The sequence below is a fragment of the Taudactylus pleione genome, unplaced genomic scaffold, assembly GCF_031769625.1.
Source record: "Taudactylus pleione unplaced genomic scaffold, aTauple2 ptg000135l, whole genome shotgun sequence".
In the NCBI taxonomy this organism is placed as follows: Eukaryota; Metazoa; Chordata; class Amphibia; order Anura; family Myobatrachidae; genus Taudactylus; species Taudactylus pleione.
This window is the reverse complement of record NW_028284537.1, coordinates 9,570,628-9,588,735: the sequence shown is the minus strand read 5'-3', so window position 1 is coordinate 9,588,735 and position 18,108 is coordinate 9,570,628. Positions and strand designations below refer to the sequence as shown.

The window sequence follows — 18,108 nt, the reverse complement described above, 5'->3', positions numbered from 1 at the left end:
TACGGACTGAGTGCTGGCACCCTAATTAAGTAACCTTTGGGGACTGGGTTGTACTAAGTATATTCCACTCAAAACTGAATGTTCAGTCTTTGGGTGCAATTATCCCTTAAACAGTCCTCCAGGGGAAAGAGAAAGTGTAGTGTTAAGAAAATCCATCTAACATAAATTTGTGCAAGTGCAATGATGTAGTGTAATTGTGTGGTGTTCATAAGCAGTCATTTAACTCTGTGGTTAATGTATCAATCAGTGTAGAGTGGAGAAATTGTCCATAGCAATCAATCAGCGATGAGTCATCATTTATCAAGTACATTCTATAAAATGATAGGTAGAAGCTGATTGGTTGATATTTAAAACTACTCAACTCTATACCCTGCTTGATACATTTCCCTCTTGACTTAACAAACCAGACCTCTTAAGGGGCCTATGCATTAGCAGATAAATTTGAACGATGAACGATTTATCGTTCAGTCGTTCAATTTATCTGCTTATGGATAGGCTCTGAACGATCAAAATGCGCACTCCCGTGGGCCGACAAATTTGGTCTTTTGTCTCTCCAACATGTTGGTCAATTATCGTTTATCGTTGAGAGATATTAGAAATATCTGTCGCGGTAAACGATGAACGACGAACGATTTTTTAATGCAAATGAATAGAAACATAAAAAAAAAATCCACTCCCAGAATGATGTCATGCAAAATCGTTTGTCGTTTGAAAAAATCTGTCATGTACATGACAGATATCTGTCACAGCAGCCCAAGGAATTTTCAAAAGATAAATCTTTTGTCTTTCATCTTTTGAACAGATCTGCTAATGGATAGGTCCCTTTACTAAGTGAATCTACATGCAATACGACATGCATGAAGAGCACACCATTTGCGGAGGAATATTGTGATTCTAAGAAAATTTGGATCAATGTTTAATTGTTAATACAAAAAAATTATTAACACAAATTGTTGTCATTTCCCTTTAATAAATTATAATAAATTTGAAAAAAAAAATGTTTTGTTGTTCTGCTTCCCCTCTACCCATCTCCTCCCGTATAGGAAAATGTAAAATTCTTCGAGTCCAAAGAGCCTATTTTTGAAACCCAAAAATGTGGTAAATCCTCCAAAAACACTTGTTTTCAGAGGATTAACACATTTTTGAGCATCAGGTATATTTACCAAAGGGATACCGCAGCAGGTATCGTGATAGTGAGATATCTGCTGCAGCCTGAGTCTTTCCAATTGCAAACCCCCAAATTTTCTAGGGGGGCTGTGAAAATACCTAACTTACTCAGCATCAAAAAGCTGAGCTTACTTAGCTTTTCTGAGCTTGGTCCTGTTAGTTAACAATATCTTTAGACATCCAACGTGCAACCAAAGGGAACGAGTACATGATCACTTTACTTTTTAGCCGTTTCCAGCATGGGCTCTTTTCAAAGCCCCTGTCCTAGCAAGACGATTTTGATAAACTGCCCCGATATAACATTTCTTATTGAAGCAATATGCAGTGATACGAAATGAAAATGATCTGGGCAAAAATGAATCTGCCCATAAAAGTGATGATAGATGAAGTCATTCATAGTTCCCTGTTCATTCGAATAAAACATAACTACATCCTAAGAGGTAGAATTGCCTATACAGACAGCACTGAGCCTTGAGAATGCCTTGAGAATTCCAAATTCTGCGTTCAATACGATGGGACTATTCCCAAGCGTACCATATGCTAGTGATTTGCTAATGGGATGGGGCAGGAGACAATATACCTTTTTAATGATAGTATTCTTTAAAAAATGTATTGCTAACACCATGGCAGAATGCAGCAGTATAGATGTACCCTATGTATATATTACTGATTTACATGACATAAACATGCAAGCTTTAACAAAAACAAGAGTGCAATTTACCAGATTAGAGAATAAAATATAAAAAATTAAATAACAGTCAACAGATCCAGGTCCAAACTTCACCTTGAAAACATCAATATTCCTAAACATTAAATTTTTAATTAAAATATGGTTTTTAAGTCATCAACATTTATGAAACGACATCAATACAATATAATCATAATCAAAAAGATAAGTCCCATGAAGGGGCACAAGTTAGAGTAACACAAGTAATTATTTAATTGTATGTATAAAACAATATATATGTATATATATAGTGTTCATTCTAGCACCCTGCACAAGTAACAACCCCTGCAGTTCCTCTTTTCTGCCTAGGGTGTCGTTATGTGCTCTGGTGCTTCTAGCACAATCCGATGATGCAACAAACTGCTGCGATACAGACCAGAGTGTGCTAGAAGCACCAGAGCAGAGAGCGACACCCTATACAGGAAAGAGGAACTTCACGGGATGTTACAGGTGCAGGGTGCTAGAATGAACATTATATGTACATATATATATTATTATATTATTATAAATACATATATATATATGTATATATAATATATATATACACATATATATATATATATATATATATATAAAATCTTCTGAAATAAAATGTACATCATTTTTCCATTGTAGACACTTTAGGACTGATGAGAATCTATAATAATTATCTCCATTTGAGTAAGAACTTCCATCCATCTGTTACAAACTCCGATTGTATCAAAGGGTTCCTTACTTTACTGGCTCCCACGATTCACGCTCAAAGCCCCTGTGAATTGATTGTGCAATTGAAGACTCCATGAGGTCGACATATCTGACAACAAGTGGAGCAAACAGGTCTTGGAGATGTTTGTGGAATTTTCCATTGCATAAATTATCTAGAATCATAAGCATATCAGAATATTGTTAATTGGGTAGCACATTGTATTAACTAAACAACACACAATACGGGCACTGCTCTTCCATAGGAATAGCATTTTCTTATTAATAACAATTATTTAAATGGTTATTTATATAGTTCTAACATACTCCGCAATGTTATACAATTGGGAACAAGCAGTAAAACATGACTGGGTATTGACAAACATGGTTAAAGCTAAGAGGTTCTTGCTTGCAAGCTAACAGTCTATGGGGATTTAATACATGAGGTTAAAAACCACAGATTGTCTATTGGTCCAGGTGGAATTCCTAGTGGGACAACATCCAGTCACACAGCAATGTAAATTTCAGGGTTGTTAGGTTGTTTGGGTACATAAAGAGAATATATGTAAGTTTTGCGTGAACTCTACAGATGTGTTGTAATCTGGTAAAATTGCCCAGGGCAGTTTAGGAATTTTACAAGCTTGATTAAAGAGGGGTGTGATGAATCTCTAGAGGCTAGAGAAGTATTGTTGTATAAGGGAGGGATAATCCCGAAAAAAAAGCTCTGTAATTGGTAATAGAAGTTTGCAGAATGAGCGAAGATGAGAGCTGCAGATCTTGGGCAGAGAGGAAGAATCAAGTTGGGAAATACATTTTCAAATACAAGTAAATTATGTTGGTGCAGTTTTGTTAATGACTTTGTATTTTAGTAGAAGTATTTAAAATTGGATTCAATATAATAAAGGCAACCAGTGTAGGACCTTGCAGAGCAGAACTTGTTGGGGTCGGAAAAGCATTAAGAAGAGAACTGTAAATGTCATGTTGTCCAAAGATATTGAGGTATGTAAGAAGATTCTGTTGGCTGGTGGAAAAGTTAAAAGCTCAGATGATGAGCACGATGAAAAGGTAGAAAGACATCCAGTAACGGGGCCAGCACAGGTGTGGAAATATTAAGATATGAACGTGGGTGTCATTTGCATAGAGGTGATGCTTAAACCCAAATAAGTTTAGTGATCTAGATCAAGAGGAGCAGATACATTAAACAAGTGTCTTACAGACCAACTTTTTATACCCAATAAAAGGTCATACTAGCAACCTTTGCTTATAGGGCCTGATTCAACCTCGGATGCTGGACCGATTCAGTTGCAGCTATCTGATGGTTGCTTTACTACGCATGTGCCGCGGCTCCGGATGCAGTTTAGGGGAATACGACGGAGCCGGGTCCGTCGTACGCATGCGCACTGGGCCAACATCGACCCGCTTGCGAGCGCTCAGCGCTTGTGAGCGGGTCTGAATCAGGCCCAGAGTTTCCAAACCTAGGTCCTCAAGGTACACTAACCAGGGCCGTAACTAGGGTTCAGCTCACCTCTACCAGTATTCAGTACTTGCAGAACATGGCCCATTATAATCAGGGTATACATTCAACATATTCACAATGCCAGCTAATTTCTCACTATTTTAGGGTTAAGTTTAGGGGCGGCTGTGGTTAGGATTAGTTGCAGGATATAGAAAACTGTATTGAAGACATGCCGACTGTTGACATTCACATTGTAGACAATCTGGCAATGTCGACATTTGAGGCACTGAAATTCTGATGACATTAAGACCATGTCAACATTCCGAATATCAACATTTTATACCACACCCAGGGGGGAGATTTATCAAATCTTGGAGGGAAATAAAGTAACAACCAATCCGCTCCAAACTGTCATGTTACAGGCTGTGTTGGAAAAATGACAGTTAGAAGCTGACTGGTTTGGGACTTTAACACTGACCACTTTATCTCTCACCAAGATTTGATACATCTCCCCTCCAAATCATCACGAAAAAGGATATAAGCAGCTTGCATGGTTGGAGCAAGGTGAGCGCCATCGCAGATGAGGTTCCCACTTCGCCTCATCGGAGGAACGGCACTGGCACAGCCTATGCATGCAGGATCCACTAGATAGCTACATGGGCACAGCAGCACTAAAAATATGACCCGCACCTTCACATTTTTTAAGGTTCATAAATGACTCTTATTATAAAATTCAGCCAGAGGGAAGTATTATTGTGTGACAATAACATCCTGTTATCCAGCAAGTCATTTTACTTTATTTTGGAAAATCCATTTACATAAACAATATAAAAGTGTGAAAAAGTAAAATCAGCAGGAGAAAAAAAAAACAAATCCTAAAAAGTCACAGATGTGTTTTGTTGCAGTAAAACCAATTCTATTTTTTAGTATGTAATGCAGGGCATAATTTATCAAATCATTTAAATTAGACATATTTCGGGGAAAAAAAGCAATGGTTTTGAAAATTGGCTTCTGATACTTTCAAGACAGCAGGCAAAAGGCAGCAAATTATCTTTAGATTAGCAGATGGCTGATTTCTTAGTGCAGCAAATACTACCCGTTCCTAGCAGTCTAGCAGATGGACTTGCCTAGGAGAAAGGAGGATCCTGTGTTTCAAATCCAATAATTTTAGGTCGCTGTTAGAGGCCACTGCACACACATAATTGGACAATTCACAATACATTCCTTTATTTTTATCGTGCAGTTTAAAAGTGATTGAAAACTTTGAAATGTACCTGTATTTCCAAACATTTGTGTGTGAGTATACAAAATAAGTTATCCTAAACTTCTTCTAACTTACATGTATCCCAACTTTCATATATCTCGTATTCATATTACGTGGCTTCTGTGCATTCAAATAATATTATTTCATAAATTATATAGCAGATTTCTGCGAAGCCTGATGCATCAGAACGAGTGTAAATTAGTTGTTAGATCCTGTGTCAAACGATCAGATTTGAAGTGGCAATTAGTACGGTTTAGATAACGAAAGTAAACAAATGATCCGTTATTACAGCAAACCTTTGCTCAGTGACAGGCTCATACGCAGTTAGGAGCAAAGCAAAAGGAAAAAGCAGCAAATGTGCAATGCAAGGGGTGTAAATGCATTTTTTATTTTTGCATGCAGGGTAAATACTGGCTGCTTTTGTATGTAGCCCACAAATACTGGGCAGCTTTATTTTTACACTAATATTTAGAATTAAGCTAGTATACGCCGCAAGGTGGATTCAATAAGCTTCGTTATCTTACCGCACGAGGAAAAGGGTTGTAGCCTCAGACTTTTACACCCGGAGCTATTCAGTTACAAGCCCTTTACCTTGCGTGGTACATCTGCGGCTAATGCGCGTTAACCCATAGATTCCAGGATAAGTACCTGGGGCTATGGGTTAACACGTTGGCAGCAGCAGCGATAAGGGCAGACAGCCCAACTTAACGCGTTTTTCTGCTCAAGCCTCAGGTGAACAGAAAACCGCATTAAGGACCTCATTCAGACCCACTCACGAGCGCTATGCGCTCGCAAGCGGGTCGATGGTGAGGGCCTGCGCACGCACAGCGCTCACACTGCGCAAGCCCCAGAGCGAGTTTCGAATGCACTTGGGGGGTGGGCGGACAAACGGAGGCGTTCCTGAAAGAACACCTGCCGTTTGTAGGCGGCCCTACTGACATCACCAGTGATGTCAGTAGGGAGCTTCCTGCTCTGCTAGAGCAGGAAGCTACCTGGGGCTTGCGGTAGATGAGACCCTACCGCAAGGGTCTTGTCGCAAGCCCCGATGGTCGCGATGGTCTCGACCATCGCAACCATCACCTAGTCACTCGCTAAAGCTGTGGGTGGTAACCCACAGCTTAGCGAGTGGCCAGGAGGCTGCCTTTCAAAAGAAAAGCGGCCGCCCTCATTCAGAGCGAGTGCTCGCTTTTTGTGAGCGGCTCTGAATGAAGTCCTAAGTGCAGCCTGCAGACGTATCATGGGCTGCAGTTGAATAGCACTGATCTCAGCATCATGGCTCAACCTCACTTTCAGGATAACTGAATTCAGCTCTAAGTGTACTATCAATTATAGGATAATACTGTAATATAATTTCATGCAGGCCAATAATAGTATGTTACAACTATTCATGTGAACAGTTCTGCTTTTTGTGCCAAATAAATGATATCCGATTGTTTCTACCATGTAATAAAGTAAAATAAACACTACTTTTATACCGAGTATATTTCCCTTTCTAAATGCATTAGATACATAGAAATGAAAAGGGTTCTGGTCTGCATTAAAAGACTATGGGCCCGATTCAGAGCCGCTCGCAAGCGGCTCAATGATCTAGCCCTGCGCACGCGCCGCGCCCGGCGTGCGCGAGCCCCGCAGAGCGACTGAAGCTCAGTCGCTTCGGGGCTCGAAACAAGACGGGGCGGCTGTCAATGTTGATTGACAGCTTGCCCCGTTTTGTGTTCGGTTAGGGGGGGTGGCCGGACAAACGCAGGCGTTTCCTTAGGAACACCTGGCGTTTGTAGGAGGGCTTACTGACATCACTAGTGATGTCATTAGTAGACTTACTGCTCTATTAGAGCAGGGAGCCCACTCGGGCTTGCGGCAGCCGAGACCCTACCACAGGGTCTCGTCGCAAGCCCGATGGTCGTGATAATCGCGACGGGCTCCAGGCCGCTCGCACAAGCTGTGGGAGGTCTCACACAGCTTTGCGAGCAGCAGAGATAAAAAAAAAAACGCTCACAGACCCTGCGAGCTGCCTGCGGCAGCGAGCGGGTCTGAATCAGGGCCTATCTCCAGTGACTTGGTGCTGACAATCAGCTCTGTGTCCTGTGATTTTCTATGACTTATTCATGAGTGGTATGAACATGCATAAGTGTTTTGCTCTGTGGCCTTGTTTGGAGCGAGACAGCAGGGATTTAGCAAGGGAAGTCAATGAAGATCCCTATTTGAATACTTGAACCAGTGAAGAGAATATTTAAATCTGATGTGAGGAACTTCTGTATAAAATAATGTGACCTTATAGTGCATAATACATAAAGACAAGAGAAGACTTTAACAGTTTTAAAGATAGAGATAACAGACTTTGTGGCTTTATCTTTGTTTAAATCAATCATTTCATATAATTAGATGTTTTCGTATGTGATTATTTAAGTTTACAAGGATCAGTAGCTACAGAAGATGTTAAGATCCCTGTTAACATACTATTAGGGGCCTAGTTGTATCCTCGCACGATATGGCTCCGCTGGATCATTATGACAATAAACATAGCTAATTTTTAATAAACGATGTTGTATGTACCCTATTTGCCAGAAATGTGCACAGAAAAATAAAACCTCACATGGCCACAATGGGATATTGAGTCTGATCCATTGATATAAAAAAAATGGGCTAAACTTGGAACATCGCTTGTAGACATCCTTTGTGATGGAAATTCTGCTGCCGTAAGTGTGGCGAGCCGCTGGGACTAAATTATGGGAACCCACTAGCAGCTGAGTGACTTTGAGCTACTGCATTCCAAAGGGGAGCATTATCTGCTAGCCAGATTTCTATCTCATCTGAAAAGATGTTGTACAGTATGCTCCATTGCATGCTCAGGAAGATAGTATGGGAGAGAGTACGACATGTGCTGTGAAAACATCAGGATTATAGCCTAATCATTATTGAACCTGTCCCCATCAAAGAGAAATCTACTAAGGAGATCAAGGTTGCCTGATGCTTTCAGCCTTTAACTTTAAACACAAACAATCCTACAGCAGAATATACAGCAGTGTTTTCTGACCAGACTGAATTGAAGTCATAGGTCAAGGCCTCTTGAAGTCCAGAAGCCCACACCTAGCATCATCTGAGGATCAGCAGAAAACCTGACATGAGAATGGGGATATAGAGGGAATGATGAATTAAGTTAGAGTTTGTAACGGAGCCTGGAAAAAAAATCACTAGGCCTAACACCTTCTGGCTGATAATGCAAGACCTCCGTAGCACAATTCTGAAGAAGGTATCAAGTGAGAAGGCTCTAATGTGGCAAAGCCTGAGTTCCTGAGGTACTGAGACCTAAGAAAAAGTGCTATCCTCCTTGGGTACTGAGACCTAAGAAAAAGTGCTATCATCCTTGGGTACTTAGAGGTACTGAGACCTAAGAAAAGTGCTATCCTCCTTGGGGACATGCACTTGAGAAATCCAGGGGAGAAAACAGAGGAGTGAAAATGTGGATAACATCACAGATCACCATGCAGAATGATGTACTGAACCTAAGCTGAGAAAATAGGAGTGCGTTGTTGAAGAAATGCTGATTTTATTACCCGGTAACTAGGGAAGTCAATCCCAGGATTTAGGGGAAAATAACTGTGGAATTCAATCCTGGGATTGGTGCCTCCAATCTCAGGATTTTTGGGATTAAAATGCACAGCTTGTCTTCAGCCCGCGGGCAGCGCTGAGCACTAGTTCCATCGGTTCAGATTCTGCCACCAGGCCTCCTACGGCTGCGCAGTCGCAACTCAGCCTACACCCTTGTAAAGCCATGCCTGTGTGCTGTAGGTGGCTGGAATTGCTTAGCTCAATCCTACGTATCCCAAGAATCCTGGGATAGAGAGTTTTTCAATTCCAAATCCCGGGATTGACAAAAATGATCCGGGATTGGCCTCCCTACCGGTAACCCACTGCACTGTCTCTAATTTTTTTTTTTTTTTAAATAAAACATTTTGGGAACACTTCTTTCGTACAGTAACTTCTACGAGTGAGGCCACAATATAATGCAGGTGATCTGTTCCAGAAAAAAAAAACACAACATATTTGTTTCTGTGATTTCATTCTGTGACATCAGATGAACTGTGGGGAAAGACACATTCCAGAAAGTTGAGTGTGGGCTCATGTGCAGAGAGATTCATGAAATGTATGCGAAATCTACAGATTGTATATAATTCTAAATGAAGGTTTCATAATTTGTATACCTCAGAACTTGACATGGTGCCCATTATTTTCACAATCTCTGTTTGTTCCCAACTAATATATCTACCAGACCAGCATGTGAAATGACTTGTGTTTCCTCTCCTTAACTAGCATTACCCTGGGAACAGAGAGAATGAGATACACCTAGGTACCATCACTGAGTAGGTGGCATTAAGTAATAGAATGGCAACAAATTCACGCAAGCAATGCTATACTGGTTGCAGCAAAATTAAGATTGATGCCATATACAAATTGCAATGTACACTTTGAAATGACTTACCTATTACCTTAATCTTTTCTGGTGTATTCTTACCCGTTCTCCTTTTTCTCAGGCTGACATATTGAGCGCAGACTTGCAATATGGTTAATCACAATAAACTTTGTATATTTACAATCCTGTATAAAAAATGGGTCATATTGCAGCACATGTGGAAAACATATGAGAAAGAAAAAGATACATACAGTCACTGCGGAGGAAATCGTTTATCAGTTGAAACAATGGAAAACTGTCCCACGAGTCTGGCGGCTGCACCTCCAATGCTGCATCCATGTCCACCGCAAACAGTGAGAGGAATGTTTCTGCGTGTTCTACCATTAAGTCTGACCACCAAGCAAAGGCCTTTAGATTTGGTAAGCGGGGTGGGAGATTAAAAAAAATATTAAAAATAAATAAAATCAGTTAAACACAAACCACTTAAAGTTGTTTTATTTTTATTCCAGGATTCTCACAGTGCAAGAACTTCATGAGTAGTAGAAAATCTCATTGTAAAGAGAACAGTGTATTTAAAACTCTACGGTAGTGAGGGAAATTGGTGGAATCAATTAAAATAAATCTGTTCCTTTTACAATGTCAATCAGGTCATCTGAGGTCATGCTCAGAGTTCAAGGCTCATCTAATTCATTCTGTTATATACTAATTTGGGAGTTCAGCTTGAGTTTCTTCACTGAATCGTTTTAATTTTTTCAGAACTTTTTGGAGATTATTCACTATTAGCAATAATCAATATTAGTCAAATGATTTATTTTACAGACGAGATCGTGGACAGTCCTTTTAAAATAAGCCAGATGGGTAGGAACTTTAATCCATTACAAACTTCGGTGAAGTAACTCAAATTCATGCTCATGGGAATTAAACTAAAATATAGAAATATATATATATTTTTTTAGCAAAGTGCCATTCACATCATACAGAGCAGAGATGTGAATGTGTTTCAGACGCATGCGTGTTTTTTCATCTTTACTAAGAAGAGCATGCAGAATGAGTGACACTTCTTGTCTATTCTTATTCTCGTCATGAGGAATCAGACAGTTTCAAATAAGTTCCAAGGAATAAAATATCCTTGAAATCTGTAAGGACCGGAATACAAGTTTATTGGCTCACCTATTATGTGAACATCAGCATGTTTGTGCTATAGGAATATATTTTAATTGTATAACATAGCCAAGGCCAAATAAAAAAATATAGACTGGTACTACAGTTCTAGACTATTTATACCTACGTAAGACAAAAATAAAAAATATAAAATATATATTCACTGTTTCAAAATATATAATAATAATATATAAATAGTGAGCATATATATGTACATTTATAAATACATATATATATTTCAATGTTTATACTTTTAATATTTTTATTATTTTTCTAATTTTGTTTTAATCTATTGATACTGATATAACCCATTCTATTTTAGTCTATTGATACTGAAATAAAACATTGAAAAATAAACAACCATTCAGGCTTTGATCACTTACCTTGCAAAAAATATATATTTATGATATTCTATCTATCTCTGTATCTATCTATCTATCTATCTATCTATCGATCTATCTCATATCTATTAATCTAGTTATCTATCTATCTATCTATCTATCTATCTATCTATCTAGTCATTGTCCTAACATTGATGGCTGGGCTGATATAATGGACCAGCATTTCTGGAATACTGACTGTGGGGGCACAGGTGGAATAGTCATGTGTATGTACACTGCTGGTATATTCCTGTGGGGTATTGCTGGTATAATGATATGTGAGTGGATTTGCTGGTATAATTAAATAGGAGCACTGCGTGTACAATTATGTGTGGGGACACAATAATGATATGGGCAGATTGCTTGTGTAATATGTGGGAGTAACTGTACAAAAGACCCCAATACTGACTACTCTTAATTGACGTCTGTTCATATTCCTCAACGACATCTCTCTAATTCACAGAAGTTGCATTTTCTCAAACATTGGGCAGTGCCATGTTATAAATATGTCCAAGTACAGGGGAAACCCTAATAATATTTTTACTAGACTTTTTGAAGAAAAAAAAAATTGTTACTCATTATATTTAAAAAGATTCCCTAAGTAAATAAATTAGTAAGCAATTAATCATTATGTACAAGTTTGTTTTTTAATGGCAGTAGATTGTTTTTAAAAAACAGGTCTAGTACTGCTGCACACATTACTGCAATCAGTGATGAATATCAAAGCAATGTTTATATTTGTATTACGGTTGGAAATGCTTATATAGAATTTTTGTGCAAATATATTCCCTTGCCGCTAAAATAATGATGAACTAACATGTTAATATGTAAATAAATATTATTCAAGATATTCTTTGCTGGGTAAACCTGAGAAAGTACACCATAAGCTTAAACCGTTTAATACTTCTACTCAATATTACAGTGCGAAATATAATAAAAATAATACTAGAAAAAAAATTTGTTTCATTTCTAGAATAAAGTGATTTAATATTTCAGGAAAAAAAGAGAACTTTCCTTTAATGAACAGAATGACATTTTCATTCTCAAGAAATACATGTTCTGTTTGGTAACATGATTAATTTAGTCCTAATATTTTTTTTTTGTTATGTCGCATATTTGTCATAATATGGAACTGCAAGAACACTGAGTGATATTTGAAATGATATTTAATAATCACTTTGCTGGCTTGCAAAGATATGTATTAAAATAGACATTGAGATGCAACTGCATTATAAAGAATATGTGTAATATATAGACAACCCTATACAATTGTTGAGTCCATAAAAATATACTTGAATTGGAACAATGGAACAATAAACAAAATCACATTTCCTCTGAATTTAAAAAATGGTTCCTTTTTAACTTAAATGTTTTAATATCCCTTTTGGAAGGGTTTAAACTTAGCAGGAAAAAAATTTAAAGTAGCACATATTTTAGAAATTACTCATGTATTTCCTTAAACAAAAATATTACACTAAATAAGTTTAGAAAAGAATCACAGCTTTGTTTTCACAGAATAACCAAGTAAAGAGATCCACTATTAGAAATATATATATATAAATGCTACCATAATTTGATGTTTCAAATTTCCGGCAAACATTTACCATACCACAAAATTGAACCTTACACAATAAACCTAATTAACTGAAACCTAGTTTGCAGCTATATTTAAACAATACTGTTGAGCTGGGCTCAACACGTTGCTCGTCACTGTTGCATTATGGTAACTGGACTAAAAACTGACATGGGTAAAACAGAAGGATTAGGAAAGATTAAAGGAAGACTGGGTTGTGCTGGGAAACAGCTGCAATGCTTGTATAATACGCCCATTGCTGCATGCACGGATTGGATTACCACTGCACACTTTAATTGTGTGAGGCAACTAAGTTCCACAAGCAATCTATGTGATCTGGCTGCTACACTACTTATATTACTACTACAAAGGAAGCAAAAAAGGATAAAATCCCATCAGAAACATGAAGGACATGCACAAGATATGAGAGCAGGTGACTCAATTTGTTGAGTTTAACCACATACCTCTTTTCCCTGCCAGGACCATCCAAGATAGAAAGAATAGTGAAAAAACAGGGAGGAAATTTAAATATGCAAATAAGGCATTAGTTGGGTCTTTTGGACTTTTGTATTGTGCATTAGCTGATGGTAGTGAATAGTGATAGAAAAAGTATTTTTTGGCTGATATCGCAAACACTTTCCCATATAATAAAAATAATATTAAAGAAAGTTTAATAAAAATGTATAATTAAATATATATGTGTAAAAAAAAAATGTGGCATCAAAAAAATTATGCAAGTAATTAAAAAATATTGGAGGTAATAATGTTTACAAATGTCAAGGAAATAAAAATTAGAAAAAATATACACTTGGGATTGCATTGTCAATTTGTACCAATTTAGAACATGTATTAAGGTTATGACATTTAACCAAAATAAATAAAATTGTTTTATGTTTTTGAATAATTAATTTTCCGACATCATTTAAAAAAATTCTAGCAGAAGTCATTGAAAAGTGGGACAGATGGTAAACTGCTGAATAAAAACCTCTTGCTAATTTCTAATCATCATTCTCATATACATTTATTCAATTTTGAATGTCAGCTTGCAAGAAGTATTAAGTTATTGAAATACAGAAAATGTAATGACTCCTTTTTGTGTAGCTCAAAAAAAAGTTTTCTTCCCCAGGATGGATTTCTGATTATTTAAAACTATTAATAAGCAGACCTGAGGAACTGAGAAGATTTTGCATTCTAGAGACTGCTCTAGAAATTGGTAATGACACAAAGTATATAACAGGTGGGTTCTCACCTCTGCGTGATGTTCCTCATTTTGCTGGAGTACTTCAATGACAAGCTCTGCAAGTCGTATTGTGTCTTCTAGCTTTTTGGCAGGGGTTACTAATCGACCTACGTTTTCTGGAGTACAAGAAGATGAATTAGAATTTGCATCTGTGGGGTAAATATGGCTAGTAATTTATGTGAATAGTCAAATTCCAGGGTATTTGACAACTATATCAAGTCATGCAAGATTTAAAAAAAAAAAAAAAAAAGCTAAATAATTAATATTAAACAAACCATAATAATCACAATTATTTGTAAAACTACATAAACAGTGCTCCAGCTTTATAGTTTTAAATGTATAAACAGACCTGATTTGTCCATAATTGATTATTAGCACTCATATTTTTATTACTACCGTACTTTGGACACTGCAATTGAACCTATTGTACAAGACTTCTGTTGTAAGCATGTATGAAGGTGAATTTAATATAATATACAGCATATATACTGGAAGTAAAAGGGGAGCCCTTGGGGGGGATTCCTGGTTACTGAAAACAAATGTGTACAACTTGTTTGTCACTGGGAGATGAAAACAAATGGTACAGATTGCCTGTGCACTGCATTGGGCTGCTAGCAGAGGGAAGGCTCGGGACTACTTCATGAAGTAACAGAATAGACCAATAATGTGCTGAGTATCTCCTCTATGTCATCAAGAAGCTCCCACCACACAGCTCATGAAGGAGGAAGATCTTTAGGTGCTAGATCCACAGGGCAAAAATGCTGAGCACTGTCAGTGTGTCTGTCTGACCTTTCAGTGTGTGTGTCTGACCTGTGAGCCTTTCTCCCGTTACAGTGTTAGTATGCCTGTTCCAGGGAGCCTGTCTTCGAGTGCTGTCAGTGTCTATCTTTCCTGTGAGCCTGTCTTCCAGCACTGTCAGCATGTCTCGTGTCTGTCTGCACTGTGGGTCTCATTCAGACCCGCTCGCGAGCGCTGAGCGCTCGCAAGCGGGTCGATGTTGCCCAAATGCGCATGCGCACGAGGCGCCTCCGTCGTGCGCATGCGCGAGACCCGAATAACGGCAGGGTAGCCGTCGTTATGGGTCTCGCACCAAAGGGGGCGTGCTGTCGATGGTGATTGACAGCATGCCCCCTTTGGTGGGTGTGCCTGCCCAGACGGAGGCATTCCCATGGGTACGCCTACCGTCTGGGTCCGGCCCCACTGACATCACTAGTGATGTCAGTGGGAGTGATTTTGCCTCTGATAGAGCCAAAATCACTCCAGGGCTTGCGGCAGACGAGACCCTACCACAAGGGTCTCGTCGCAAGCCCGATGGTCGCAATGGTCTTGACCATCGCGACCATCATCATTGACGCTCGCAACCCACAGCTATGCGAGCGTCCACGAAGCCGCCTCGCAAAAAAAAAAACACGCTCTGATTCAGAGCGGGTGCTCGTTCAGAGTGTCCGGCTCTGAATCAGGCCCTGTGTTTCTATCTCCCAGTGCTATTTGTGTCTCCCGGCGCTATCAGTGAATCTGTTTGACAGCACTGTCAGTCGGTCTGCCCATGAGTCCTCCTTGTATTTCTACCTGTCCCTGCTAGTGAGTCTATGCCCCAGTACTTTCTGTGACTTATCCAGTCCTGCCAGTAGCCTCAACACTTGCTAAACATATTGGGTGGTGGAAAGACACTAGGTAACCATAAAAAATGTAAAACAATAGCATTTTCACTGCAGTCCAGTTAGCATCATCTATCACAGTGGTCTCCAACCTGTAGCTGCAGCTAGGTGAGCCACCAAAATTAAGGCTGCGAGCTACCAGTAGCTCGCAGCCTTTATTTTGGTAGCTCACCTAGCTGCAGTACTGCTGAGTCAACAAGGAGGAAGTGACCTCTGACGTGTGCTCCCCCGTGGCATCGATTCCAAGGATGGAGCCACAAGGAAGCACATCCGGTGATTGCCGCAGCCTCAACAGCAATCACCGGACGTGCTACCCCGTGGTTCCACCCACTGCGTCTACACTACGGAGGAGCGAGTGACTCCCACCCAGCCCTGCCGGAAAATCACACAGCAGCGCTGCCTATACAGTATATTTTGCTCCTCTACTACACGTTCCTCCTTGGAGCCGGTAATTAACAGTGAAACGTGCCTGTGCTGAAATTTTATTTACAAACTACAACAATGTCACTGTAATAATTAGATGCATTGTTATTTTCTACACATTTTTTTTTTCAATTTCATTAAATTTCCTTCAATTGTTCGGTTATTAGCCAGATTTTTTTTCTACAATTTTAGTAGCTCTTCAGGAGGTTTATTTTATCTAAAGTAGCTCACACCTCAATTAACGTTGGAGACCACTGCTCTATCACAGAGTGTACGCAGCAAAAACTCCCAACTCTGTGGTAAATGTATCTTGCTGAATACTTACTGCAGTACTGAACATACCTGAAACACACTGTCTGGCAGATGCAACTAACTTCACTGCAGGTAAAATGTTATTTTATAGTGTGTAAAAAAAAAACATTTTACCCCTTTAAATATAATAGTAATATCACTAGAGAAGACTATGGGGTTTATTACTAAGCAGTGTTAGGAGACAGAGTGAAAAGTGATAAGGTGCCAGCCAATCAGCTTCTAACTGCCATCTCACAGGCTGTGTTTGAAAAATGACAGTTGGGAGCTGATTGGCTGGCATCTTATCACTTTTCACTCTATCTCCTAACACTGCTTAGTAAATAGACACCTGTGTCAATAAGCAAGACTTTTGGGACTCAATTATACTTATAGGTGGAAATCCCGAACGTCGGAAGGTAAGTATAAACTAACCTATTCTACCCCCTAACCCTCCCTTAGGGGTGCCCAACCCTAACCTCCCCCCCAAGTGCCTAACCCTAATCCCCCCTCTAAGTGTCTAAACCTAACCCCCCCTTCCCCGACGCCTAAACCTAAGTCCCCCTGGGGGGTGCCTAACCCTAACCTCCCCCCAGGGGTGCCTAACCTCCCCTTCCCCTAGCCTGACCCTAACCTCCCGGGGGGGTGCCTAGCCCTAAGTCCCCCTCGGGAGCCCTAAACCTAACCCTCCCCCCCCGCGGCTGTCCGCGCCCGGCATCCCTTCGATCCGGATGCCGGGCGCCGGTCTCCCGGCGTAGGTAAAATGACAGGCGTCGAGATTTCAACGCCTGTCATTTAACCCTTGCTGGAATTTAGCAGTCGGGAAGACGGCGGTCGGCATTACGTCTGCCGGCTTCCCGATTGTTTCCCATTGGGATATTCATTGGTCGTCAATCTATAGCGTATTGGCCAAAACGTATTGAGAATGGGAGACCAAATTTGCTACTATTTAAAAAATATGAGATATGGTAAGAACTTACCCTTGTTATCTCTATTTCTACGAAGTCCATAGGGTTCCACAGGATATCTTGGGGTATAGGTGTGACGTCAGTCGCAGGGCACCAAAGAGTTAAGCTTTCAGCCTCCCAGGATGCACAAGGTCCCCCTCCTATACCCCGCCCCCGGGCCAAGGCACCTCAGTTAGTTACCAAGCCATAGGCCGGAGGAGGAGAAGGAAGAGAGAGAACAAAGATCTGGACACATACAAGAATCACATTCTCACCAGAGGGAGACGGAAAACCGGTGACCAGAGCAAAGCCCATCTGCAGCACAGGTGCGACAGGGCGGGAGTCCTGTGGAACCCTATGGACTTCGTAGAAATAGAGATAACAAGGGTAAGTTCTTACCATATCTCATATTTTCTACTTCAGGGTCCATAGGGTATCCACAGGATACCTTGGGGATGTCCCAAAGCAGTATCCTTTAAGGGTGTGGACGCTCCTGTGCAGAAAGGAGAATCCGCCGCCCGAAGGAAGCATCCTGAGAGGCGAAGGTGTCAAACCTGTAATACCTCACGAAGGTATGGACAGAAGACCACGTAGCAGCCTTGCAGATCTGAACTGCCGAGGCACCACGTCGAGCTGCCCACGAAGGACCCACAGACCTAGTGGAATGAGCCTTCAGAGAAGGAGGGACCGGTAGGCCTTCATGAAGATAAGCTTCAGAAATAGCCATACGGA

The 18,108-nt window shown here is 39.9% G+C and overlaps 1 protein-coding gene across 20 annotated transcripts in view; it reads right to left on the bottom strand.

Annotated features, from left to right (window-relative positions):
* CADPS (calcium dependent secretion activator) overlaps positions 1-18,108 on the bottom strand; it is a 489,445-nt gene that overhangs the window by 123,306 nt on the left and 348,031 nt on the right. For all 20 annotated transcript variants that reach the window (XM_088473424.1, XM_088473427.1, XM_088473407.1 and 17 more), the window contains 3 exons: positions 14,070-14,176; positions 9,958-10,114; positions 2,610-2,751 (listed from right to left, as the gene is read on the bottom strand). In XM_088473424.1, the coding sequence (XP_088329550.1) occupies positions 2,610-2,751; positions 9,958-10,114; positions 14,070-14,176 (406 nt within the window). The remainder of the gene's footprint in view (positions 1-2,609; positions 2,752-9,957; positions 10,115-14,069; positions 14,177-18,108) is intronic.